Source organism: Triticum aestivum, chromosome 7B (genome assembly GCF_018294505.1).
Source record: "Triticum aestivum cultivar Chinese Spring chromosome 7B, IWGSC CS RefSeq v2.1, whole genome shotgun sequence".
Taxonomy (NCBI): Eukaryota; Viridiplantae; Streptophyta; class Magnoliopsida; order Poales; family Poaceae; genus Triticum; species Triticum aestivum.
In genome coordinates this window covers 12,812,014-12,839,849 of record NC_057813.1, presented here as the reverse complement: position 1 = coordinate 12,839,849, position 27,836 = coordinate 12,812,014, and the positions used below count along the sequence as shown (strand labels likewise).

Here is a 27,836-nt window from a genome sequence, read left to right as displayed (position 1 = left end):
ATGGGCCCACCCCAGAACGGTTTTATAAGGAAAAAGGAAATTAAGTAAATATAATTAATAAAAATAAAAATGAATAAAATTAATTAATTAATTAACTAATTAATTAAGTAAATAATTAATTTCATTAATCCTGATTAATTAATCTAATGGCTAATTAACCTAATTAACTACTGTTAGTTAAACTAAACTAGGGTAATTAGTTAAACAGTCACTGACAAACGGGACCCACATGTCAGGTTGACCAAGTCAAGCCTGTTGACTGCTGACGTCAGCATGACCTCATGCTGACATCATAAATCCATTTTTTCGAATTAAATAATTAATTAATTAAATTCCAGAAATTAATAAAATCTTTAAAAAAATCATATCTTTTAATCCGTAACTCGGATTAAAATATTTTCAACATGAAAGTTGCTCAGAACGACGTGACGAATCCGGATACGCAGTCCGTTCATCCGCCACACCCCCCTAACCTATTGAACCTGCAACTTACCCCCTCCGGCTCCTCTCCCCGAAAACACGAAACACCGGGAATACTTTCCCGGATGTTTTCCCCCTTAACCAGTACCACCTCATACCACGTTAGGGCACGCCTAGCATCGTTACTTGGCATGTCATGCATCAATATGCATCTTTTTACATGATATTCATTGTTTCTTCCCCCTCTTCTCTTCGGTAGACTACGAGACCGACGCTGCTGCTGCCCAGTTCGACTACGGTGTTGACGACCCCTCTCTCTTGCCAGAGCAACCAGGCAAGCCCCCCCCCCTTGATCACCAGATATCGCCTACTCTTCTCTTACTGCTTGCTTTAGAGTAGTGTAGCATGTTACTGCTTTCAGATACTCCTATACTGCTGCATAGCATGTCCTTGTTACTACTGTTGTTACCTTGCCTACAATCCTATATGCTTAGTATAGGATGCTAGTACATTCATCTGTGGCCCTACATTCTTGTCCGTCTGTCGTGCTATACTATCGGGCCGTGATCACTCGGGAGGTGATCACGGGTATATACTATATACTTTATACATGATACATGTGGAGACTAAAGTCGGGTCGGCTGATGGAGCACCCGCGAGTGGATCTTTGAGGCGGAGCGACAGGGCAGGTTGAGACCGCCTAGGAAAGAGGTGGGCCTGGCCCTGTTTGGTGTTCGCGGATACTTAACATGCTTAACGAGGTCTTGGTATTTGATCTGAGTTGGCTACGAGCCTATACGCACTAACCATATACGCGGGAGTAGTTATGGGTATCCCGGCGTCGTGGTATCAGCCGAAGCACTTCAGACGTCAGCGACGGAGCGGCGCGCGCCGGATTGGACTGGAACGCCACTAGGCTAGGTCTGCTTCCGGCCGCCCACGCAACGTGCAGGTGTGCTCAGGGCGATGGGCCCAGACCCCTGTGCGCTTAGGTTTAGACCGGCGTGCTGGCCTCTCTGTTGTGCTTAGGTGGGGCTGCGACGTGTTGATCTTCCGCGGCCGGGCATGACCCAGGAAAGTGTGTCCGGCCAAATGGGATCAAGCGTGCTGGGTAAGATGGTGCACCCCTGCAGGGAAGTTAATCTATTCGAATAGCCGTGATCTTCAGTAACAGGACGACTTGGAGTTGTACCTTGAGCTTATGACAACTAGAACCGGATACTTGATAAAACACACCCTTCCAAGTGCTAGATACAAGCGGTGGTCGCTCTCTCTCAGGGATATGAGGAGGGGATCGCCGGGTAGGATTATTGCTATGTGATGTTACTCGGAGGTTTTCAACCTACCCTCCTACCTGTTGCAAGACGGAGGTGACCAGAAGCATAGTCTTCGATAAGACTAGCTATCCCCCTCTTATTCTGGCATTCTGCATTTCAGTCCACTGATATGGCCCTTTACACGTATACCCATGCATATGTAGTGTAGTCCCTTGCTTGCAAGTACTTTGGATGAGTACTCACGGTTGCTTTCTCCCCCCCTTTTCCCCCTTCCTTTCTTTCTGGTTGTCGCAACCAGATGCTGGAGTCTAGGAGCCAGACGCCACCGTCGACGACGACTACTACCCTGGAGGTGCCTACTACTACGTGCAGGCCGCTGACGACGACCATGAGTAGTTTAGGAGGATCCCAGGCAGGAGGCTTGCGCCTCTTTCGATCTGTATCCCAGTTTGTGCTAGCCTTCTTAAGGCAAACTTGTTTAACTTATGTCTGTACTCGATATTGTTGCTTCCGCTGACTCGTCTATGATCGAGCACTTGTATCCGAGCCCTCGAGGCCCCTGGCTTGTATTATGATGCTTGTATGACTTATTTTATTTGTAGAGTTGTGTTGTGATATCTTCCCGTGAGTCCCTGATCTTGATCGTACACGTTTGCGCGTATGATTAGTGTACGATTAAACGGGGGCGTCACACCCCAGCACCTATGTTGGTTGTATTGATGTTGTTGCTTTGTAATACAAAGTGGGGGAAAACCCTTTTTCGGTAAATAGATTTTGGCGCCTCCCCAATTAATTCCACGACCTAGAGATACCTCCCCTGCGTAGCCCGTGCTCCGGTCGTCACCACCGAGCTCCGTCCCCTCGCTTCTGGACCTTCCCGTCCTCCTTACCTCTCTATCGTATACATGGGGCTCTCCCAGTGCGAATCCGGGCCTCCCGGCCGGTCCCCCACGGCCCTCACAGAGCACCCCCGGCCGCCGGCCGTGAGATGCACTCAGGTGAGGTAGAAGAGAGAGTGTTTTTTTTTCTTTTTTATTTACTCGTGGGCCCCGCATGTAAGAAGAGATAGTCTGTTTTTGTCCTTTTCTCAACGGGTCCCGCATGTAAGAGCGAGAGTGAGTTTTTTAACAGGGGCAAAAATGTCCAAAACGGTGCACTGTCGTGGTCAAACGGCGTTGACCGGACGGAGCCGTGACAGAAGGGCATTTGGACAAACTCAGAGGAAAAACTAAGGGCAAAACTGAGCAGCCCGAAAAATAAGGGCAAAACTCGTGGGTAGGAACCAACTAAGGACAAAAATGCAATTGTCCCATCTCATTTTCTATAAGTTTCTTATTCCCATGATAATCCTACCCTATGAACCAAAGGGGCCTAAACCGGCGACAACGGCTTGATGAACATGAGATGTACCGTGGACCTGGAGTGGGAGCTCAGGTCCAAAGTGCTCTAGATGGAAACAATTGAACGAAGGCTCACTCGGATGGCGGCGCTAAACATTTGCAGTCAACGTCGGTGCTCTCCTCTGAACTCTGACGATATGTGCTAGTGAAGGTGTAGAAAAATAGAGAGAACAAAGTTTGTGGCCATTAATTAAACATTCATTTATCCCACAAAAAATAATTAAACATTCATTTACAACAACCGAGATAAGTGCCACTTCCCACGAGTATGCAACATCTATCACATCACAGTGGTCACTGCGATCACCTCACGTGAAAGTCTAATAGTAAATATGCTCCGGAGCCAAATTGATGCTACGGATTATGGGGGACATAACATCACATTTAGTGGCAGAGCTACGTACAACTGGGTTTTTTTTGGGGGGAGGGGGGGGGGGGGGGGGGGGCTTTTGCCCCAAGCCTTTGACCAAACTGTGATTTTGAGGGAGGGCTTACATGGTATTTTTGTTTAGCATTTTGCACCCCGAAACACTCATGTTTTGGCATTGCCCCTCTATCCCCGGCAATTTCTACCTAGCTCCGCCAAGGACACAGTCAGTGGTCACCCCGAATTTCAGCATAGTTGGATAGTACAGATTTCGGGAGCCAATATGCTCAGGAGCCGAATTGGGTTTCCCAAGTTGGGTTGCCTTTTGAAGACAACTCCTTAAAATTTCGCTTCTCTAAACGTTTAAGGGATCGGTTATGTGCGCTCAACCCCTCGTTTTGAGAAGTACAAGGTTTTTAAGGGATCGGCTAGATATTCTCTAATCTTATCCAGGTTTTTCTCTCCACCACCTCTTCGTTTGTCTCCCACCTTCCATCTTTTTTTCTTGTTTTTTCACCCCTTCTAGTTTTCATCAAATCAATATTTGTTAACCCAATAAATACAATAAATCTTAGCAATAAATTCACAATCCGTGAACAAATTTATTTTCTTATGGTAAAACCCGTCAGACATCTTTGGTAACCCAATAAAGTAGGCCAATCACGTGCACACATCTATTATGTCAGTTTAAGCAATGGCCAGAAATCTATGCTTTTGCCCCAAGCCTTTGACCAAACTGTGATTTTGGGGAGGGCTTACATGATATTTTTGTTTAGCATTTTGCACCCCGAAACACTCATGTTTTGGCATTGCCCCTCTACCCCCGGCAATTTCTACCTAGCTCCGCCAAGGACACAGTCAGTGGTCACCCCGAATCTCAGCATAGTTGGATGGTACAGATTTCGGGAGCCAATATGCTCAGGAGCCGAATTGGGTTTCCCAAGTTGGGTTGCCTTTTGAAGACAACTCCTAAAATTTTTGCTTCTCTAAACGTTTAAGGGATCGGTTATGTGCGCTCAACCCCTCGTTTTCAGAAGTAAAGGGTTTTTAAGGGATCGGGTAGATATTCTCTAATCTTATCCAGGTTTTTCTCTCCACCACCTCTTCGTTTGTCTCCCACCTTCCATCGTTTTTTCTTGTTTTTTCACCCCATCTAGTTTTCATCAAAACAATATTTGTTAACCCAATAAATACAATAAATCTTAGCAATAAATTCCCAATCCGTGAACAATTTTTTTTCTTATGGTAAAACCCGTCAGACATCTTTGGTAACCCAATAAAGTAGGCCAATCACGTGCACTCATCTATTATGTCAGTTTAAACAATGGCCAGAAATCTATGCTTTTGCCCCAAGCCTTTGACCAAACTGTGATTTTGGGGGAGGGCTTACATGATATTTTTGTTTAGCATTTTGCACCCCGAAACACTCATGTTTTGGCATTGCCCCTCTACCCCCAGCAATTTCTACCTAGCTCCGCCAAGGACACAGTCAGTGGTCACCCCGAATCTCAGCATAGTTGGATGGTACAGATTTCGGGAGCCAATATGCTCAGGAGCCGAATTGGGTTTCGCAAGTTGGGTTGCCTTTTGAAGACAACTCCTTAAAATTTTGCTTCTCTAAACGTTTAAGGGATCGGTAATGTGCGCTCAACCCCTCGTTTTGAGAAGTAAAAGGTTTTTAAGGGATCGGCTAGATATTCTCTAATCTTATCCAGGTTTTTCTCTCCACCACCTCTTCGTTTGTCTCCCACCTTCCATCGTTTTTTCTTGTTTTTTCACCCCTTCTAGTTTTAATCAAATCAATATTTGTTAACCCAATAAATACAATAAATCTTAGCAATAAATTCACAATCCGTGAACAATTTTTTTTCTTATGGTAAAACCCGTCAGACATCTTTGGTAACCCAATAAAGTAGGCCAATCACGTGCACACATCTATTATGTCAGTTTAAGCAATGGCCAGAAATCTATGCTTTTGCCCCAAGCCTTTGACCAAACTGTGATTTTGAGGGAGGGCCTAGATGATATTTTTGTTTAGCATTTTGCACCCCCAAACACTCATGTTTTGGCATTGCCCCTCTACCCCCGGCAATTTCTACCTACCTCCGCCAAGGACACAGTCAGTGGTCACCCCGAATCTCAGCATAGTTGGTACTGATTTCGGGAGTCAATATGCTCGGGAGCCGAATTGGGTTTCCCAAGTTGGGTTGCCTTTTGAAGACAATTCCTTAAAATTTCGCTTTTCTAAACGTTTAAGGGATCGGTTATGTGCGCTCAACTCCTCGTTTTGAGGAGTAAAAGGTTTCTAAGGGACCGGCTAGAGATTCTCTAATCTTATTCCAGCTTTTTCTCTCCACCACCCCTTCGTTTGTCTCCCGCCTTCCATCATTTTTTCTTGTTTTTTCACCCCTTCTAGTTTTCATCAAACCAATATTTGTTAACCCAATAAATTCGATAAAACTTAGCAATAAATTCACAATCCGTGAACAAATTATTTCTTATGGTAAAACCCGTCAGACATCTTTGGTAACCCAATAAAGTAGGTCAATCACGTGCACGCATCTATTATGTCAATTTAAGCAATGGCCAGAAATCTATGCTTTTATATAGAAAAATATAAAAAAAATTTGTCTATTTGTTTTGCATCAAGATGTATCATGTATGGTCTTCTTATTGAGTTTAAAAAGAGAGTAAATTTCATTTTACCCCCTAGTTTTAACTTACTAACATATATTACCCCATTCTGGAAATAATCTCAATGTATACCCCAATTGATCAAAATTTTGCTACATTTAAGCCCCATCATGTATTTTTCCTCAATTTTGACACCGAGCAGGCGTGCCACATAGACGGTCTTTTATTTTTGTCTGCTTTGACGTCTGTGTTTTTTTTCTTCTGGTTTGTTCTCAGTTCAACAAGAGTGGGTTAAATAAATAAGAGTGAGAAATAGGCTGGTTGGGTTTTGAAACTACCGTGTTCCTACTCAAAATACAATGCTTGAAGTCTATGCTATAGACAACGACTCGGGCACGATAGTCGCTGGCGTTAAACTTGGACGCCGCTACCGGCTCCGGCAACCTCGGCACGTCCTTGTGTTCTCTATGCTGGTATGGGCATGAAGTCGGTGTCGGCCACAGACGACCTCTTGATCGATGAGATTGGCGTGGTGGATGGCGTGCCGCGGGCCATCGAGAGGGACCTCGGTGCGTCCCCGCTGGTGCGTTAGTGGGTAGAGCGGGCCAAGCTATGAGAGTTTAATCACCAAAGGAAGGAATTTCCCCTAAAAAACCAAAGGAAGGAATTTCCCCTAAAAACCAAAGGAAGGAAATGGTTTCCTATATTTATGGGGGGCGCTGACTGTTAATTAGTACTGCTACTCGATTTGTTTCTTTCAGAAAAATAATCACATTATGAAATGGAATGCAACATTACATTATGCCGTGCAATACGATAACTATATTATGAAAAAACAATCACATTATGAAACGGAATGCAACACTATATTATGCCCTGCAGCACCATAATGTTGCATTATATTTCACCTGTACCGTTGCACCGCGATACTACTATAAAGGAATGCAACATTATATTCTGAAATGGAATGCACATATGCAACGCGCCAGTACGGTGCAATGCTCCAAAGTAAAATTGAGGACTCATGCGGGTTTTCCAACGACACCGGGGACGCGAGAATGCGGTAGAAGGAAAATTCTTGGATTCCCGGGAACTTTTGACAACCCTAACAAGTCCGTCCGAAACCTTTGTTTTGAAGACCGAAATCCCCTTTGCTATGCCCACTAGAACTCTTCCATGTTCTTAACTCTGAGAAAACAGAATGCCTAGCGAAATCCATGCGACCCAGAACCGGGCCTTCTCTTTATATTTTACCAAAAGGGAAAGAGCAATGGAGCAGCTCCGTTCTCATTTTATTCTATTTATTACAGGGGCAATGGCCAATGGAGCAGTTGATGCGACAGTGCTCCGGTCTCCAGTCCAACCCTTTGTCCAATGAGGGCACGCCACGCCTCGCAGGGCGGGTTGACCATTCCCCCGTAGAAAATCATCATCATTATCATAGTACTCCCTCCGGTCCTTTTTACTCTGCACATTGGATTTGCCGAAAGTCAAACTTAGCTAAGTTTGACCAAATTTATATTAGAAATTATTAGCATCTATAATATCTAATAAATATAATATGAAAATATATTCCGAGATGAATCTAATGATGTTGGTGTTGTTATGTAAATGTCAATAATTTTTTATATAAACTTGGTCAAAGTTGGATGAGATTGACTTCAGACAAACCTAATATGCAGAGTAAAAAGGACTCGCGTACAACGGCACAGGCGATCGATTGGATGACGCTGTTAGTGGGGCAGGTGGATTCGCTGATGCCTGGGAACATGACGGCCTCCTTCTGCGTGGACCGGCCCGCCTTGGCTCCCTCCTCCCACCACCTTCCTCCCCCGCGTGCGTGCCTGTCTGTCTGGTCATAGGCTCGCAACCTTTTGACAGGTTGATGCAGTAATCCCGAAGCTGGTGTGTTTGGATGTTTGCACGGCAAAGAGACCACCTTGAATTAATTTCAAATACCCCTAAAAAAATCAATTTCAGAAAAAGCACAGATTGAATTTCTCGGTAACCACGCCCTTCCTTTTCTTTCTTTTTTTCCGCGACGAACCACGCTGTTGTTCATCTGAACATCTCTCAGAGTATCTAAAATATCACCACTTCTTCCAAGCGACGTGTAAATTTTGGTGGCCTTGCATTATGCAGAAATTTGACAACAACACCGCATGAACTTTGCAATTCTCCAAAATTAAAGGGCCCTACCTGTCTGCTATGGGAAAAACAGGGTCAGACAAACCTTTCTCAACACATGTTTACCCTCTTAATTTATTTTCTTGGAACCATCACGGCCTGAAAACCGAATAAGTTTAAATAGAGAAACTGAGACGCTTGTAATAGCCCAGGCCATGATCAAGCAGAATAGGTGAAAATACCGCTAACCGCTACGAATGAACTTGTTGGCTTTGGCCAGTATCCCGATCGAGCTGCTGCTTTTACGCACTCACTCGCGACAGAATGTGCAACACCAGTGGCAGCATGAGGCAAGCAGTGAGCACCATCACAGTCACCCTAGTTCCTCAACACCCCTAACCTCCCAGAAAGTTGCACACCGAGCCATTTGCGCTGGCAAAACATCTATCTACGTTGCCACAAGAAACAATCACACGTATCCCTAATCTTCGAGCGATGAAAATGGCTTCTCATCCAGTGCGTTTGAACAACAGGTTCTTCAGGCTGGCTCGTACAGACCCAGCACATGCCCGTCGATGCATCGTAAGGCTGCAACCTGCATTATTAAAAATAAATATGATGTAAGAAGAAACCATGAATGAATACTAGTATCACATATAGATGTCGAGGGATGTCATACTTTCCCATGGATCTCGTATTTGATCGGCCCGTCCAACTCGGCTCCCAGAGACATTAGCTTTGTTACTGTGCTGGTTATGTCCGGTACGGTGAAGGACAGCATCGAAGAATAGGCTCTCTGCGTTGCAAGGGTACTGCAAATATGTATGAATATTCAGACAAAAGCAGTCATAACATAAGTCATATTTTGAACAGCTTATAGATTGTACAGCTTAACTTATAGATTGTACAGCTTCATATTTTGAACATGACAAACTCCTCTCGTAACATAAGTCATATTCATATGATGACCATATTCGAAACCCGCAAGAAAGACTAGACAAACTCCAAATCTCCAAGGATGAGACATGAATTCAGTCATGCATTTTCGTAGACTACCCTACTACCCTAGCTATCCCAGAACCAAAGTAACATAATCCACCAAGAATAAAATATAACATAACCTAGCTTGAATTCAGGACACCAGCAGAATTAGGAGATCACATTTTTGAACTCTTATTTTATTGTTAAAGGTTCTCTATTATAAATTAGGAAGTCCTACAATGCATAATCCCTAGGGCATCTCAAATCATCATACTGATGAATGCAGTATAGTATGTATGCCTCCTTTGGAAAGACTTACACAATGAAACAGGCTATGACTCAGCTTGGAGGTATTTTACTCCAGAATAATGAGCAAACCAGCAACGAAGCAGATGAAGCAATCATGTATGCTTGAGAGCAGTCTTAGTTTGTCAGAGCCACAATGTGCATTTGATAATTGATGCATATTGGATATATGGACACTACCTAGGGTAAGTGATGAAATTAACAAAAACGACCCTTCTACAGACCCACCCAAAACACATGAATTTGCGATGCCCATTTGCAACCTGTAGCTATTTAAAAAACTGAAATTAGAGGGGAAAAACTTAAGCAACCAGCTTATTTTACCGTGACTTTAGCACCCAGTTCGTATCCACAGGCAAAGAATTTCTGGTCATGGAGCTCAAATTTTCAGGCATGAATAAGTTACTTACTGCCTAGATTTCATCTGCTTGGACACACCCACCATGCCATAAGTTTTTGAGCAGCTGACTAAAAGAAATGCTTCGCACATGGAATTGAACACACACATTTATGCCATGCCGTAGCAAGGATCCCCTCGGGCCTCGGCTACATTCCATCAAACACTTCCACAGCCGCATCCACCTAACCCTTCAAACCCATACGAACTATAGTAATTGACGAGGAGAGGGCAGTGCAGCTCCGAACCTGTCATTAGTGTGCATGAGCGCTAGCTTGAGCGGCCCTGACTGGAGCTCTGCAAAACGGAGTGTGCAGACGTTGACACTGAAGTCGAGCCCCTCTGCGTAGAATCGTGCCGCCCGTGGCACGTCGCGGTGCATCTGGATCACCCAACGCAGTGTCGCCGCCGCCATTCTACACCAGGCGGGGCCAGGAAAATTCTAGAGCCTGGGCAGACCACAAGAGAAAAGAAATTGTTAGGAAATCCTTCATTTCTAACCTACCAGTGGCTAGCGACGGAACTTTCCAAAAGTGGCCACGGGTGGTAATTATCTTGAACAGCAAGAGTGCGTGCTTGGTAGTTTTTGTTGCAAGGAGAAGACTTGACACAATAAGAAATTTCTTGCTGTGAGGTTACCAGGGTAATAATAGCAGTGCAGTAATGCAGATTTATTATACTAGTATTTGTGTATAAAATGGTGTCCCGCAAATTCATTCAACCAATTGACCCATATCACATCATTGCTACCAAGAACTTGATAAAATGAAAACCTTCCCCTTCCTCTGAAAATTTTCTACCCTATTCCTATGAATTTTTTCTACCCTATGAACCAACGGAGGCTAACAGTTCCAAGTTCGAGTTCAAGTTCAAATGAATCATTGAGCAACAGGTAGCCACACAATTGACAAGTACTGGTATTTGGAATCAATCAACTAGCGCTGGCAGAGTAGTAGTACAACTGAATGGACCGACGATTCCTCAGTTCCTCATCTTACCCTAGCCGGAGTCAGGGGAGAGAGCGGATGCTGAGACCGTCAGAGCAGCCGCGAGCCCGGACCTCGCAGCGGGCGCGTCGCTCTTCCGTGCTCGACGGAGATTGCGGGGGTCGCCGCAGAATGCCCGGAGCGCCGGAACCGCGCCGCCGCGCGCCTGCCCGTCGCCGCCGTCTGACTCTGGTGGGGGATCAGGGGAGGAACATCACGGAATGGCTTCCAAGTTGGGCTGGAGCATGGGCAACTGACAGACATTCATCAGAAAGGGCACCCGCAGCCCAGTAATTTAGGCCCGGCCCAGCCCAGTCGGACGCCGATAGAGGAGAGGGGTTTGGCCCAGGAGATACCGCCAGCCGCCTTCGCCCCCTCGCCGACCTCGAGAGCTATCATCCCACGGACCAGCCGCCGCCGCCGCCGTCGAGCACTCGAGCGCCGCGGAGACCACAACTGGTCCTAGGGTTTCGATTCAAGCAGGATGGGGAAGTCGAAGAGCAAGGGCGCCAAGTTCGCCGCCGTCAAGAAGATCATCAGCAAGAAGACCATCAAGAAGTGAGTCCCTCGTTCCCCTTTGTGATTTTTTCGTGGTTTCGTATGGCCGGAGCCCTGAGATGGGATTTGCGCCGGTCGGTCAGGTACAAGGAGGAGGTGCTGGACCCCCGGAAGAAGGACACCGAGAAGGAGAAGCTCGGCCGGAATGTGTGAGTGCTTGGATTTTGGGCGACCTTCTTTGGGGGTGCTCGTTCTTGATCTAATCGATGTCTGCTCGCAGGCCGCAGGTGTCGTCGGCGCTCTTCTTCAGCTACAACATGGCGCTCGGGCCGCCCTACCGGGTTATTGTTGACACCAACTTCATCAATTTCTCCATCCAGAACAAGGTCCGTGCGCCGAATTAGCCTACTTTGTTGTTTGTTTACTTGTTACTGGAAGCCCCAGTGTAATCTTAAGTGTACAAAGTATTTTGTGTTCACCAGAACCTGTCTTACAACTGTCTCGTTTGGACAGCAGACAGTTTCAAGTTTGCATTCAGCAGCGCTCAAAGCTTAAGATGAAGTTTATTTTTCTTATCGGCAAGTTTGAGTTGTACCATTAGGCATGTGTACTAGTTCATGTGCAACGGTTAATGTATTCATTATTTCATTTGCTTGTGTCATGGCATAGAAAACCGAAGCTACTAATTATTACCAGATAACAAACCACTATGACAGCCAAGAAAAATGGCCAGGATAAAGTGGTTATAATACTGCAATTAGATTTAGTCCACTACCCTTGGTCATATGCTTTGCTAATGCTAGTGATGTTCTGGTCAGCCGTCAGACTTGTCTTCATGCATACAAAGTTATCTGCCTGACTTGATGCTTCTTTTTTCCCCATGCAGTTGGATTTGGAGAAAGGAATGATGGACTGCCTTTATGCAAAATGTAAGCTTATAGCGCCATTGTTTTGCTGTCAGTTGTCTTTTTGATATGTGGTATCGTTTTTCATGTGTATATTGAATTGCACAATTCTTTGCTGAAAAACCTAGCATTGCTATGAAGGTACCCCCTGCATCACTGATTGTGTTATGGCCGAGCTTGAAAAGTTAGGACAAAAATATCGTGTGGCTTTGAGGTATATTCATGCCCAACAATTGCTGTACTATTTGCTGGGCCGTCTATCTATAATTGTGCTAATTGCACATATGTGTGATTAGTGTTTGATATTGTTATTTTTTTTATCCATTAGCACTTGACTTTTATTTTTTGCGATTCCCTGTATCACAGAATTGCTAAGGATCCTAGGTTCCAGAGGCTGGCGTGCACACACAAAGGAACTTATGCTGATGACTGTATCGTTGAGAGAATTACTCAGGTAGGATTCTGCCTCCTCGAATTACTTGTTGTGTACTTAGAGTGGAGGTACCAGCAATATTTGTGACCTTAAGAGATTGAAGATTGTTCATTTAGCGGACTACCTGTATAATCTCCATAAGTATGTCATTGATATGAAGACCATATTCTTTTGGCGTTGCAAACTTGCAACTAGAATCAATTGCAGCGATAATTTTGAAGTATGGGTTTGTTCGTTCATTAAAGATCAGAACTGTAAGATTTTTAATCTTTTATGATGCTTTTGAATAGCAAAGTGGCACTCATTCCCTTTTTCCGAGGAGTTGTTAGTTGATTTGCCTTCTTCGTTTGTGGTATCGAAATTCCTTCCAAGGTGAATGAATAGGTAATGCATGTGAGCAGAGCCTCTTTGTGCCCCTGCATATACTCTCTCCAGTGCGTCAATTGTGCCTATGCAAGTACCATATTATCAATACAAGTTTCCTAGAAAGCGTGCGGTCAGAATTCTCTATCTTCGACCACTGATTGATAAATATATATTTAGATTTGTTATAAGATAGAAAATGTACCATCAAATTTGTCATGAAGAATGGCTTCAGAATATAATTTTTTATAATTATTCACACACATATTCATATAGAAAAACAAGTCAAATATGCTTCAGTTTGCTCGTAAGTAATACCTTCTTTATTGCTTTGGATTATAAGTTCATCTTCAGATGGCCAGTCAATAGTCACTTTGTTCTATGTTACCTTTTATGTTAAACATTGGGTTCAAGTGTAATAATTTGAAACCATATGCTTTCTGTAACAGCACAAATGCTACATTGTTGCCACTTGCGATAGAGATTTAAAGAGGAGAATAAGAAAGGTATACTTGCTTCCTTAAAGCTCAGCACCAGGCCTTTGAAGTGATGTCCTTACACTGATAATGTGTACATGCTGTCGATTTGGCAGGTTCCTGGTGTTCCAATCATGTATATCACCCAACACAGGTACTCAATAGAACGACTCCCTGAAGCCACAATTGGTGGAGGTAATAATAGCTTGCTCTAGTGACAGTTTCTGTTCACTGCTATGTTCTGTTTATCTTATTTTGTTTTGGCTGTGGTAAATCCAAGACCTAACTCATGCGCTGGTATCTTATGCAGCACCAAGAATCTAATTAGCCATGCGATGGTACCAAACGCCATCACACTTGCCCAGGTTCCTTGATTTAGGATGGATATGAGTACTGCTATGCTGAACCAAGCTGATTGTAACCACTTCAAAATCGTGTACCAACCTCCTTAGGGGCATCGTTTTCATAAATTTTGGAAGAAACTTTAGAAGAAAGTGTATCGTTGTCCTCTGTTTTGAACTGAACTGTAGCCAACTTCCCAGCTTGCTTGGTGTTGTTAATGTTGCAGACTCTAGAATATATTTTATGTAATATGTAAGTGTTGTCATATGGTTCAGTGCTTTGGCATGCTTCTGGTTCATTGCACTCAGTTGCCAAGCCAACATATTGTTCTGGGTCTTGGATTTTGTAAACTATCTGTTCTGAAAGGAAATGAGCTCAGTGTACTCGTAGCCGAAGCTTTATAAGCTCATGTATGACTCTCGTAGTGATAAATATAGTTCAATTACTGTAGTGATAACTGGAGTTGATCTACGGGGAAGCTCCCCCGATACAACAACTTTACATGACAAATAAAAATGGTGGCCACATGGTCTCTGCTCTTGGTCATTGTAGAGAATCATGAACCTTTATTTGGTACTACCTCCTTAAGTTACAGAGGTAGTACAACATGTACATTCACATCCAACCAAACCGTATTATAAAAGGTGGCATAGGGCAAACCTACTACCACATAATTTTCTTCACTGAAAATAGAATGGAGGAGACATGGAGGGAGACAGAGAGTTTATCACCATGCCCTGTACACTGGGGTAGTGCCATGCTAGCAAATCATGAGCTTGAGAGGCTTCAGGACTTAGGGTTCACCTGGGTGCCAGCTCGTAGTAGCATGACTGCACCTGTTGACTCACACTGGAACCACATAGAATAATTTAGGAGGGCACATGCTGGGGAATGTGAGATAACGATCTGCCTCGAAAGAGCCCTCTTGTTGTTGTATAAGTAGAATCATCAAAGGTGGATTTACATTTAGTGAGTATTTGTACTTGTCATCGTGTTCTTTTGATGAGCGTGAATACTGCTTTGTTTTTTTTCTCTTGCATATAATGCAGTAATAGGATGCACTGGCCACTTAAGCTTCACAGGCTCGTGCATGTGCAAGAATAACTGTAGACTAAAGTGGCCAGTAGTGAATTTTATTTTATGAAATGTGAAATAGCTGCATCCAACCAACCAAGCCAATTTTGCTGCTTTTGTTTAAGTGGAGTCGAAGCATAGAGATTCTCATCATACGCTGGATTTCAATAGTTGGGAAGTTCTACAAGTTATTTTGGATCGTTGTCAATGTGCCAAGTGATTTTCTGAGAAAGGGCAGTGGCTTCCATTTGTCCTCTGCTTTTCCGATCTACCGTCTGTATTTTGATTCTTTAAGCCCAATATAGGAGTGAAAACAAGATGTAATAAAAAAGATTGACGTGGAAAGTTCGGATTGAAATAGGATCTCAACAGGAAGATCACTTGTCATTTACTGGTTATTAGAAGCATCCCAAAAGCGTCTGGGGCACAAGTGTGGAAATAGGAGAAGGTAGTGGCGAAACGAGCTGACCAAAATTGGGATCTCCGCAAAAGTATGGTAGAGCGTGTTGTGAGTGTCTACGTGATGGACTTGATTCACCAAAGATAATGAAAACGTAAACCCACAATGATTTATGCGCTAGGGAGACCGTTTTGTCTTTTGTGTCTTAGCAATTTTTGAATCACGGGCCATCCCACTGAAAGGAGTAAATAGCATAAAACTACTAGTTTACAGGCTAGGGTTCTAAAAAACTGCTGGTTTTTTATTTTTTGCTGATAACTACTAACTCGGGGGTTGGCTGTTTTAAAAAACCCCAAATGCCTGTTGTTTAAAAATTAAACCTGTTTATGACAGGTCGGGCCCGCACATAAACATTCCGTCTATTTGACCGTGTTGACCGTTAACTGACATGTAGGGCCCACATGTCAGTTTCGTCTTCCTCTTCACTTTCTTCTTCATCCCTCCCCTCCCCAGCCTCCCCGTGGTCATGAGTGGGAGGTGCTCGCCGGAGCTCATGGTGGCCGCCGGTGCAGGCGAGGCAGGGCATGGCTGCCGGCGCACACAGGCGAGGGGGGGGGGGCGTGGCGGCGGCCTCCACCAACCGCGCGCCATGGCCAGGGGGAGGGACTCGACGGGCCGCGTCGGCAAGGGCTGCCGCCATCTTTGCGCCATGGCCAGGATCACGGGTCGCCGCGCCCAGGAAAGAGGGAGAGTGAGAGAGTTCGTGCGGCAGGGGAGCTCACGGCGGCTGCAGGCGCAGCTCGCCGGTAGGAGGAGGCCGCGACCGCCACGCACGCTGGAGGGAAGCTCCGCGGCGGCGCGTATTCGACGGGCGACGGGCGACGGGAGGGATTTCCGCAGCGGCGCCAGGGCTTCTGGCCGGCACGCTCGTCACAGCGGCTGCTGGCGGGCGGGCACGGCGGCGGGCGCGCTCCTCTCGAGGCGCGAGCAAGGACCCGATTGCTTTTTCCATAAAACAGTTAGGGACCCGATTGCTTTTTAAAAAAAACCTATAGGGACCCGATTGCTTTTTTAAAAAACTTACAGATACTGACATGTGGGCCCTACATGTAAGGTAACAGTCAAACAAACGGTTCTCTTACATGCGGGTCCCAACTGTTATAATCGCGATCAATTTTAAAGCACTCTGTGATTAGAGTTTTTTGAAACAGCCAACCTCTGACTTGGTAGTTATCAGCGAAAAATTAAAAACCAGTAGTTTTTTGGAACACTAGCCTGTAAAGTAGTAGTTATGCTATTTACTCCACTGAAAGACTATACTAAGACAAAACGATGGTGGTACTTGCACAATAGTGAAGCAAAGTTGTCCACCACAAAACTGCTAGTGTGAATGTGGACCAGAATTCCATTTATAGTTTTTCTGTTTAACCCAAAATAAGGGAAACATGATTGTTAAAAAACCCCTTAAAAGTGAAGGATGTTGTAGAAATTTGATAGTAATTGCTCGAGTTAGTATCAACAATTGGATGTGAATGATACCACATTACTCATTTTACACTCTTGTTTAATTGCTTCTACCTTGAATGGGCATGTTGCGGATAAATTCATTGTTCCACAATATTATATTATCATCTCACAAGTGTACACTCAAGCTCTAAGATTTTTGTGTGAATTGAATACTTAGTCAGGGCTCAGGTGTTTGAAGATCTTAAAGTGTTTTCGACTCATACTAATGGGCACAATGATATATGAGAAAAGAGTAGTATAGGTTATATACGTATCTCATCCACCATAGTTTTTTTTGAGAGGACCATAGTTTCTTCTGAATGAGCTTGTAGAGGTTTGTTCCATGCAAATGCTGAGATGATATAGGGGTTCTAGATCATCGTGTGAAATCTCTTTAGTTAGTGTGCTATTTGGTTTGATTATTAGTGAGTTGAATGCTTCAAAACAAGATGCTTGCCTAGCCCACTAAATCACTTGAAATTCTCACGAATGAGCTTGTCTAGGGCGTTCTTGTTTGTGATGCAATTAACACGAAGTAGCAACCTAAGCCGGGGACACGGCCCATGTGGAGATTACTATAATTGCCCGGCATTAAAGCTCCATAAATATTGAGCACATGAACTTCACTCGCACACGAGAAGAGAAAATTGATCCTCAATAGGAACCACATGCTCCTTGCCCGTGCAATGGTAGATAATTAATAGCCATCATTTCGTGGGACAACGCGGTTAACAAAATCATCCGGCCAAGCTATGGATAAGAGGCCGAGTAGCATAGAGGAAACTAATATATACTATAATACTAGATTTTCTAAGTGGAAGTGTGGAAGGAAGAAAAAGATAAGGAAGTTGATTGCCATGCTTTGGACCTAAGCACACTGGATGGGATACAAAATGTGAGCAACTTAAATCGTGGGCTTGAGAGACATCGGGTATGCAGCGACAAGTTTCTAGATGCTTTGATGGTCCACGAGCGCTTTTCTTTCTCCAGCCTATGCAAATGTGTCTAGTAAATCTCTCATCGGCTGCTCCGTTGTGTTCCTTGGCTCTCTCCTTTTTCCACATTGCCATGCGGTCTGTAGTTCTTGGCCGCATGTTGGTTTTAGAATGCTAGATCCGAAACCAGGAGCAACACGTACATGTACGTGCTAAGTTAGCCTTTTGTTTTAGAGAACTTCGCTGCACTTTATTCAACAACGATGTTCAAAGGGATTGTTAGTAGATCATGTGGCGCCATTAAACACACAATCATCCTCTTTTTTAACGAGTTCCACCGGCTTCATGCTGATGTTGACCGGTTTAACGGAGCACATATGATCCCATTAGTAGAAAAGGGGGCAATGGTCCAGGCCGGGCTAGCCCATTAGTCCCAGTTCAGTCCAGAACCGAGACCCATGGGGGCATTGGACCCGGTTCGTGAGCCCCGGGGGCAGTGGCGGAGCTAGACATGATGTCCAGGGGGGCGAGGTAGCAAATATGGTTGTTTGGAGGGGCCAAAAGCTAAAAAAAATCTAATCTAAACTGCCCCCAAAAAATTTCCTTCAGGTTTACTAGTGAGGCTGGGGGGGGGGGGGGCGCATGGCACCTGCTGGCCCCAACTAAGCTCCGCCGTTGCCCGGGGGCCGGCTGGGCCACGTGGGCCATTGGTCCCGGTTCGTCTGGACCTTTTGGTCCCGGTTGGTGGGACGAACCGGGACCAATGGGCCTCGCTCCTGGCCCACCACCATTGATCCCGGTTGGTGGCTTGAACCTAGACCAAAGGCTGCCCTTTAGTCCCGATTTATGCCACCAACCGGGACTAAAGGGTTGGTCCTTGTTGCGGTCAGAATTTAGTCCCACCTCGTCAACCGAAGGACGCTCACACCGGTTTATAAGCCCCTCCCTCTCTGCCTTGTTGAGCTCCTCTCAAAGTGAAAGTAGATGCCCTTATACAGGAAATTTGACCTAAATTCATACTGAATTTCTCCGAAGTTCATAGAAATTTATTATGAATTTAGGTTGAGTTCTCTCTATAGGCGCGTCTATGCTCATTTTTTTAGTAAAGTTAATTACAAACTTGTGATTCACACAAATTTCAAAGAATTCAAATTTTAACTATTCATGCCATCAACCGGTTCATGCCACCAACCGGGACCAATGATATGCCTATATATACCATGCCAAAATGAAAGAGAGGCGCAATGCTCACCTGCACGTTGCTTAGCTTCAGGCCAACGTGCAGGTGAGCACCGCGCTTCTCCCTTCATCGTCTCTACACTCAGGGCTTATAAACCGCTGCGAGTGCCTCTCGCTTGGCGAGGTGGGACTAAAAAACAGCTGCAGAAAAAATCAACTAAAAAACTCTTTTACCGGTTCATGCCACGAACCGGTACTAAAAGGTGCTCGCGGGGCACCAGCCTTAAAACCTGTACCAAATAAAATGCCTTTGTAACAGCCTTAGAACTGGTACTGAAGGAATCAACTAAAAAGCTTTTATAAACTTCTAGTATTATTGAAACAAAAATTATATAAAATTTTGTTACAAACTTTAATAGCAAAAAGAATTATCATAAAAGAAAATAAATAAGTAATTAGAATTCTGTTCAAAACATTAAAAGCAAAAAGAATTATCATAAAAGAAAATAAATAAGTAATTAGAATTTTGTTACAAACTTTAAAAGCAAAAAGAATTATCATAAAAGAAAATAAATAAGTAATTAGAATTCTGTTACAAATTTTAATAGTAAAAAGAATTATCATAAAAGAAAATGAATAAGTAATTAGAATTCTGTTCAAAACATTAAAAGCAAAAAGAATTATCATAAAAGAAAATAAATAAGTAATTAGAAACAAAAAAGAAAGCAAAAAAACTGGGAAGAAATTAAAAAAAGTGCCACCTACAGGGCCACCACGGCCTGCATATGACTAGAAACCCATTACTAGGGCCAGGATGCAGGCCCGCAGTAGGCCAAATAGGCCCACAAGCATAGAGAGTGATTTTAGGCCCGTAAGCCTGCAGTAGAGAGGAGCTTGAGAGGGCAGCGGGACTGGGGCTTATAAACCACTCTCGAGCTCCCTCAGCTAGCGAGATGGGACTAAACTTTCGTGTCGTGACGCGGGCAGCACAAGGCCGTTAGTCCCGGTTGGTGGCACCAACCGTGACTAAAGGGGGGTCATTGGTCCCGGTTGGTGCCCTTTAGTCACGGTTGGTGCCACCAACCGGGACTAAAGGCCTCTGCTTCCCGCCCTTTGGGCTGCTGAAAAGAGGCCTTTGGTCCCAGTTGGTGGCACCAATCAGGACTAAAGGGGTGCATTGGTCCCGGTTGGTCTCACGAACCGGGACCAACGCTCTGCCTATATAAACAACACTCGTGAAATTTTGGTTCAGTTTTCCCCGCCCGCCCGATGCCGCCAGGCTGCCCGCCGTATCCGCCTCGCCGCCGTCGTCGTCACCCCGCGCCGCCCCGCGCCATCCCTCCCCGCCCCGCCTCGCCCCGGCCCGCCCCGCCCCTGCCCGTCGCCGCGCCGCCTCACGGCGCCCCGGCCCGCTCCGCCCCTGCCCGTCGCCACGCCGCCCCGCCCCGCCCCGCGCCGCACCTCGCCGTCGCCGTCCCCGTCCCCGACACCATCGCCGTGAGCAACTAATTTAGTTTGATGTTAGTAGTAGTTAATTGAGTTAGATTTTGTTAGATTTTTTTGTAGTTCATAGATATTTTTGTTAGATGTGTAGTTCATAGATTTTTTTGTTAGATTTTTTTTCATATTGTGTAATAAATTTGTTCATATTGTGTTAGATTTTTTATGATTTTTTTTGTTGTAATTTAGATGTCAAATTTTTATGATTTTAATTTAGATGTCAATTTTTTTCATATTGTGTAAGTAATTTAGATGTCAAATTTTTATGATTTTTTCTGTTCATAGAATTTTTATGATTTTTTTCTGTTGTAATTTTGTTCATAGAATTTTAATGATTTTTTTGTTCATAGTATTTTCTTTGCCAATTTATTGTGCATGTATAGGAAAATTGTGAATGATATAAGTCATTTATGAATATGTTCATATTTAAAATAGAGGAAAAAGAAAAAAAATAAGAAGAGAAAGTGTTTAATATAATTAGTTAGAAAAATAATAGAACTATAGTTAAACTAGTTTATTTTTAGTAAGTACTACTTTATTTTATTTATAGTAAGTGCTTCATATATAGTTGAACTAGCTAGTTGATTTAATAAACTACTTTATTTAACTATATATAGTAGTAGTTCCCGCATCGACGTCGGCGATGCCTATCTTGCATCCTCGTCGTCGCCGACTCGGCGGTGGAGGCCTGTTTGATCAGGGCCATGTTCGGGACTGGGCTCCGCTGGGCTGGTATTGAGAGGTGCTACCTTCCGGGGGACGTAGGTTGGTGAGGAGGCAGCCCGTTGTTGACCCGATTCTTGTTTGGTGGTGGTCGCGTGGGCCAGTGACGGTGCCGAGGTTTCCGGACACCGCGGAGGTGGTACGTCACCGTGTCAGCGAGGAAGACGATCACGTCCGTCGCTACATGGTTGCATTGGAGGGCAGGTTCGACAATACCTAACAGGTTCTTCAGGGATCTCACTGGAGCTATGATCCTATGATGGTTCCTTATCTTTGGGTGTCCATCGCCCGCGACGATACCTGTCGGGCGCTACGGTTCTAGCTGTATTAGTGATGCTATATGTATGATAGTATTCGAGGAGTATTAGTGATAATATTTGACGATGTACGGAGACAAGAGATGATGTACTTTTGCTTATAATTGAATGCATGCTAATTTGAACACTACTTTATTTTATGATTTGGTTTTGCTTATTGAATGCTCATATTGGAAAAGTACTCCTACTTTGAATGCTTAAATTGGAGAGCACTATGCAGAAATCTAGGAGCCCCCTCCATCATCCACTCCGTCATGGGGGTAGCTTCTCCTTCATTCCTGTGTGCTAGACAATTTGGTGTAATAATGCACTTGGGAATGAAAGGAGGAGCTACGTACCATCACCGATAGTCAACCCATGATTAGTAATAATGATCTAATTTAGGTTTTTTAGTACATATATTTAATTGTACAAGTTTAATATTTGAATTATGAACATATCCCGGAAATGTCGTACTCGGACGATGAAAACCGTCCGGGGGAGTGCGACTGGTGCCACGATGACCGAGGTATGTGCGAAAGGTTCATTGAGCTGGACGAAGATCGGCGCTTCAGCATTAAGCTCGAGGAGACCTTCGATGTTCATACGGTACGCAACGACGACAATAGTTTTTTTTCGTAATTAAGCACGACTTCAACTATTTTAACGTGTATTTTTCATCTTTTCCAATTCGACTAGCTTATCCCATGCTATGCAAGATGCTATGTCTTGGAGAGGATGGGTTTTGAAGACCATGAAAGTATGGAAACCAAAAAAATTATTCTAAGGACCCATCATGGTGTGGATTTTCAAGTAAAGTTGTACAATGCTGAGAGTGTAACCCATTTTGGTTGCAAAAATTGGGAAGCACTTTGCAAGATGTATGGTTTTGATGAGGGTATGCTTGTCACCATTGATGAGGTTATGTACCTAGGGTAGGATCATGGACCTGTCTAGGATACCATACCCAAGGACACCCTTAGAAGAAGCTACCTTCCAGTCGGCCAAGAGGGACTTCACTCGACGAACCCAAGGACACTCGACGGTGAAGATAGCCACTCGACGATGAAGATAGCCACTCGACCATGAAGCTAACCACTCGACGGCCAGGAGACCTAAAGTCACTCAGCACGCAACGGTCTGTCATTACGTAGCTTTAATAGTCTTCATAGCACTTTATGAGGGCGTTACCAGTAACCCCCTGTCTTAATGTACTTTAAACCCTGCATAACTGAGGGCCGGAGGGGTCTGGCGAACTCTATATAAGCCACCCCCTCCTCAGTGTAGAGGGTTCGCACCCCTGTAACCCGTATACACATAAACCAGTCGACCACCTCCGGGCTCCGAGACATAGGGATATTACTTCCTCAGAGAAGGGCCTGAACTCGTAAAAACACTCTTGTGTACAACTACTCCATAGCTAGGATCTTGCCTCTCCATACCTACCCCCCATTTTATTGTCAGACTTAGAACCACGACAGTTGGCGCCCGTCTTGGGGCAGGTGTCTTAGCGACTTTTTGGAGAAGTTGCAATTTGTCCGATTGCCTTCATCATGGTTTCCGGCGGAGCTCTGGTCGAGGGCCGCGAGATCCGTCTCGGTGCGCTCGCTTTCATCGTTGACGACTCCGCTTGGCTCCAGGAGGCACCACTCGACATCGACGCGCTCCCCGTCCGCGGGGCGACGCACTTTCAGGCGTGTGTCCGCGGCGTCCTGCTGCGGCAGCCGTCGACCCCATACCGGTCGACTCCTGCACTGTCTTCCCTCCCTGTCTCCCGCCAGCGCAAGCGCTCTGGTCGGTCGAGGCTTCAGCGATGGGTGAGGCACGCAGTGGCTCGCCAATCGTCCACCACCCAAGTCGCGGCGATTGAGCCCGACGAATCTCTCTACGGCCTGTTTGATCTGTCAACTGGCTCCGTAGAGACTGCATCCGAGTGCGACAGTAGTGATCCAGCGGCGGAGGTCCTGATGGTCAATGGGCCTCGTAGCCCTCCTGGTTTCCCCCGCATCGACGGGATGGACGATGGAGGCGACCCCACTCAGGCCCATGAAGAATATCAGCCCGAGCCGCTCACTTCTCAGCAAAGAGAAGATCTTCGCCGCCGGAACATGGATGCCCTGCATACTCCCATCGCAGGAGGAACTCCTGAGGCTCGTGCCTTGGAAGAGGCGCGTTTGGCCAACTTGGCTGAACGCACTCGACTAGAGAACCTCCAGCGAGCACTCGACGAGCGCGCGCGTCAACGAGTACCCGACTCCAGCCGACGTCAGCTCTTTCCGCAACCGACTCAGGTATATCGGACCCCGATTCAGAATTTGGCAGCTGCAGCCCGTATAGCGGAGTCAATTCAGCCCTCTCAGTCAGAGGCTGGAAGAGGCTTGATGCAGATCAGAGGTTTGCTCCGGGCGGCAGGAGATCAAAATTCAGTTGTGTCACAGTCGCGCAACAGGATTCACAGTCGATCCATCGCCGCGAATACTGTTCAGTCGGCTCACAGTCCAAAGTCGCCTCCGAGGCGCGTGGGACGTGAAGGCCGGCGGGACCACTATGATGATCGATTTGATCGTGACGACAGGCGTCGAGTGCCCACTCCTCCCCCGAGAAGTGGGTCTAACGCCCATCAGCAGCAAGATGACAGACGCCAGCTCAGTTTTGGGCGGAGAGCTCCAGTCGACCCCAGAGAGCCGGGCTTTGACGCGAGATCCATCATCGTGCAAGGTTTGGTCGACCGGAACAGAGCTCATAGAGGTGGCCATGACAGAGATGTGCCCACAAGCAACCGAGTCCACGTTTCAGGTCCAGAATGCTTTAGCAGAGCCATCAGAGCTGCAGTGATACCCCCCAACTTCAGGTTGGCGACTGGAGTACCGGAGAGTCTAAGACTGAAACTTGGCTTGAAGACTACCGAGTGGCTGTACAAATTGGTGGCGGTAATGATGAGGTGGCCATGAAGCATTTGCCACTTATGCTAGAGGGTTCGGCCAGGGCGTGGTTGAATCAGTTAGCTCCTAGCAGCATTTACACCTGGGAAGATCTTTCCCGAGTGTTCATCAGGACGTTCGAGGGAACTTGCAAGCGACCGGCCGGATTGACAGAGCTGCAAGTTTGTGTACAAAAGTCGAGTGAAACATTGAGAGATTACATCTAGAGATGGATCACTTTGCATCATACTGTAGAGAATGTGTCAGACCATCAAGTGGTCGAACTGGAGATATGAACCTGAGTCGTATGATGGAAATAGCCACCAAGTACGCCAATGGCGAAGAAGAGGACCGACTCCGGAGTGGCAAGTACAAGCCGAGTCAGTCGGAGAAAGGAAACTCCAGTCGGAAGCAGAAGCGAAAGGCCGAACCGGCTGCTCCTGGAGAGGCTCTGGTCGTGACTCAGGGCAAATTCAAAGGGAAGCCCAAAGGATCTTAGAACCCCAAGAAGGTAAAGGATAAGGAAGGTAATGACGTGATGGATCTACCGTGTCATATCCACACGAAGAAAGACGAAGAGGGTAACTTCATCTACCCAAAGCATACCACTCGCCAGTGCCGGCTCTTAATCCAGCAGTTTCAAGGAAAACAACCGAAGGACAAAGAGAAGGAGTCGGACAAGGCCGAGGACAAGGAGGATAGTGATGGAGAGTAACCTCATGTCAACTCCACTCTGGTGATTTTTGCTGATGTAGAGAGCAAAAGTCGACTGAAAGTGATCAACCGTGAGGTCAATATGGTCGCCCCGGCGACACCAAGCTATCTGAGATGGTCGCAAACTCCCATTACTTTCAACCAGTCTGATCACCCTACTCACATTGCCACCCCTGGGAGGCAAGCGCTGGTGGTCGACTCAGTCGTAGAAGGCACTTGACTGACGAAGGTATTGATGGATGGCAGCAGTGGATTGAATATAATGTATGCAGAGAAGCTCAAGGGAATTGGCATTCCGATGTCCAGGCTCAGTTCCAGCAATATGAGTTTTCACGGAGTCATCCCTGGAAAGAAGGCTGAGTCACTCGGCCAAATAGCTTTGGATGTAGTGTTCGGCGACTCGAAGCATTTCCGCAAAGAGAAGCTGACATTTGAAGTCGTGGATTTCCGAAGTGCCTACCACGCTATTTTGGGAAGACCAGCCTATGATCGCTTCATGGCTCGACCATGTTATGTGTACCTCAAATTAAAGATGCCTGGCCCCAAAGGCGTGATCACTATCACTGGCAGCCGGAAGAAGGCAGAAGAGTGTTTCCAGAAAGGCTCAAAGATTGCGGATGACCACATAACAGTGGTAGAGCTAGAGGAATACAAGAAAAATGCAGATCCGAGTGATTTGTTGCGGTCCAAGAAGCCCGCCACAGAGTCAGCATTTCAGTCGTCTGGGGAGACGAAGCCAGTTCATATCCACCCGACTGACCCCAGTGCAGATCCGACTCATATTTCCACAACACTCGACTCTAAATAGGAAGAAGCGCTCATCCAGTTCCTCCGTGAGAACTGGGACATCTTTGCATGGAAGCCAGCTAACATGCCGGGTGTTCCCAGGGGGCTGGCTGAGCATCGCCTTAGAGTCGACTCAAAAGTGAAACCTGTTAAAGAACATCTTCGACGGTCCGCCGTTCAGAAGAAAAAAGCCATTGGCGAGGAGGTGGCTCGACTCCTTGCAGCAGAGTTTATCCGAGAGATATACCACTCCGAGTGGCTCGCCAATGTCGTCATGGTTCCCAAGAAGGACAACTCACTTCGCATGTGTATTGATTTCAAACATATCAATCAGGCCTGCCCAAAAGATCATTTTCCTCTCCCTCGCATCAACCAAATTGTCGACTCGACCGCAGGGTGCGAGAGATTGTCTTTTTTAGACACTTATTCCGGGTATCATCAGATCCGTCTGTATGGACCTAACGAAATCAAAACAGCTTTCATCACTCCATTCGGATGCTTCTGCTATATCACCATGCCATTCGGCCTCAAGAATGCCGGAGCCACGTTCATGAGAATGATTCAAAAGTGTTTACTCACTCAAATCAGTCGGAATGTGGAAGCGTACATGGATGATATCGTGGTCAAGTCGCGAAAGGGTTCCGACCTATTGATTGACCTAGCTGAAACATTTGCCAATCTCAGAAGGTATGATATCAAGCTCAATCCATCAAAGTGCACATTCAGAGTACCTGGCGGAAAGTTACTCGGTTTTCTCGTTTCAGAACGAGGAATCGATGCTAACCCAAAAAAAGTTGGCACCATACTCCGAATGAAACGCCCTGTGCGTGTGCACGACGTCCAGAAGCTTACTGGATGCTTGGCCGCGTTAAGTCGATTCATCTCTCGCCTCGGTGAAAAGGCATTGCCCCTTTACCGACTGATGAAGAAGGCAGACAAGTTCGAGTGGACTCCAGAAGCTCATGCAACATTTGCCGAGTTAAAAACTCTACTCTCCACCCAGCCGGTGCTTGCTGCTCCAATCAGCAAAGAGCCTCTGTTGCTTTATATTGCAGCCACAGGACAAGTTGTCAGTACAGTACTTACGGTCGAGCGGGAAGAAGAAGGGAAAGCCTTCAAAGTTCAGCGCCCAGTGTATTATCTCTCTGAAGTTTTGACCCCATCGAAGCAAAGATATCCTCATTATCAGAAGCTTGTATATGGGATCTACATGACCATGAAGAAGGTTGCTCATTATTTCTCTGATCATGACATTACAGTCGTCAGCGACACACCATTGTCAGAGATTCTGCACAACAGAGATGCAACTGGTCGAGTGGCTAAATGGGCGATTAAACTCCTTCCCCTTGATGTCAAATTCGAGGCAAAGAAAGCCATTAAGTCCCAGGCTATAGCAGATTTCCTTGACGAGTGGATTGAGCAACAACAGCCGACTCAAGTTTACTCGAAGCATTGGACCATGTTCTTTGATGGATCTAAGATGTTAAATGGTTCTGGTGCTAGGGTTGTTTTGGTTTCCCCCCGAGGAGATAAACTCAGATATGTGCTCCAAATCCACTTTGATTCCTCCAACAATGAAGCAGAATATGAAGCACTCTTGTATGGGTTGCGCATGGCCATTTCACTTGGCGTCCGTCGCCTTATGGTCTATGGCGACTCAGATTTGGTGGTCAATCAGGTGATGAAGGAATGGGACGTTAGAAGCCCAGCCATGACTGGATACTACAATGCAGTGAGGAAGCTCGAAAAGAAGTTCGAAGGGTTAGAGCTCCACCACATACCCCGACTGAAAAATCAAGCAGCTAATGATTTGGCGAAGATAGGATCCAAGAGAGAAGCCATCCCCAGTGATGTGTTCTTGGAACATATCCACACTCCGTCAGTCGTAGA

At 45.7% G+C, this 27,836-nt stretch overlaps 3 protein-coding genes across 3 annotated transcripts in view; 2 read left to right on the top strand and 1 right to left on the bottom strand.

Moving 5' to 3' along the window:
* Nucleotides 1-8,338: 8,338 nt before the first annotated feature.
* LOC123157360 (uncharacterized) lies at nucleotides 8,339-11,152 on the bottom strand. Its single transcript, XM_044575618.1, has 4 exons — nucleotides 10,908-11,152; nucleotides 10,158-10,358; nucleotides 8,905-9,037; nucleotides 8,339-8,820 (listed from the first exon to the last, which is right to left on the bottom strand). Exons 2-4 carry the CDS (start codon nucleotides 10,322-10,324, stop codon nucleotides 8,764-8,766), a joined length of 357 nt encoding a protein of 118 aa, XP_044431553.1. The 5' UTR covers nucleotides 10,325-10,358; nucleotides 10,908-11,152; the 3' UTR covers nucleotides 8,339-8,763.
* Nucleotides 11,153-11,234: 82 nt separating this feature from the next.
* Nucleotides 11,235-14,301, top strand: LOC123157359 (rRNA-processing protein FCF1 homolog). The gene is made up of 9 exons (XM_044575617.1): nucleotides 11,235-11,453; nucleotides 11,537-11,602; nucleotides 11,674-11,779; nucleotides 12,280-12,322; nucleotides 12,440-12,512; nucleotides 12,665-12,752; nucleotides 13,544-13,600; nucleotides 13,687-13,765; nucleotides 13,881-14,301. The coding sequence occupies exons 1-9, from the start codon at nucleotides 11,380-11,382 to the stop codon at nucleotides 13,892-13,894; spliced, it is 600 nt and encodes a 199-aa protein (XP_044431552.1). The 5' UTR covers nucleotides 11,235-11,379; the 3' UTR covers nucleotides 13,895-14,301.
* Nucleotides 14,302-16,035: 1,734 nt separating this feature from the next.
* The window catches only part of LOC123157551 (rRNA-processing protein FCF1 homolog), a 58,110-nt gene continuing 46,309 nt past the window's right edge, over nucleotides 16,036-27,836 (top strand). The window contains exon 1 of the mRNA XM_044575838.1: nucleotides 16,036-16,404. Coding sequence (XP_044431773.1) covers nucleotides 16,036-16,404 — 369 coding nt within the window. The remainder of the gene's footprint in view (nucleotides 16,405-27,836) is intronic.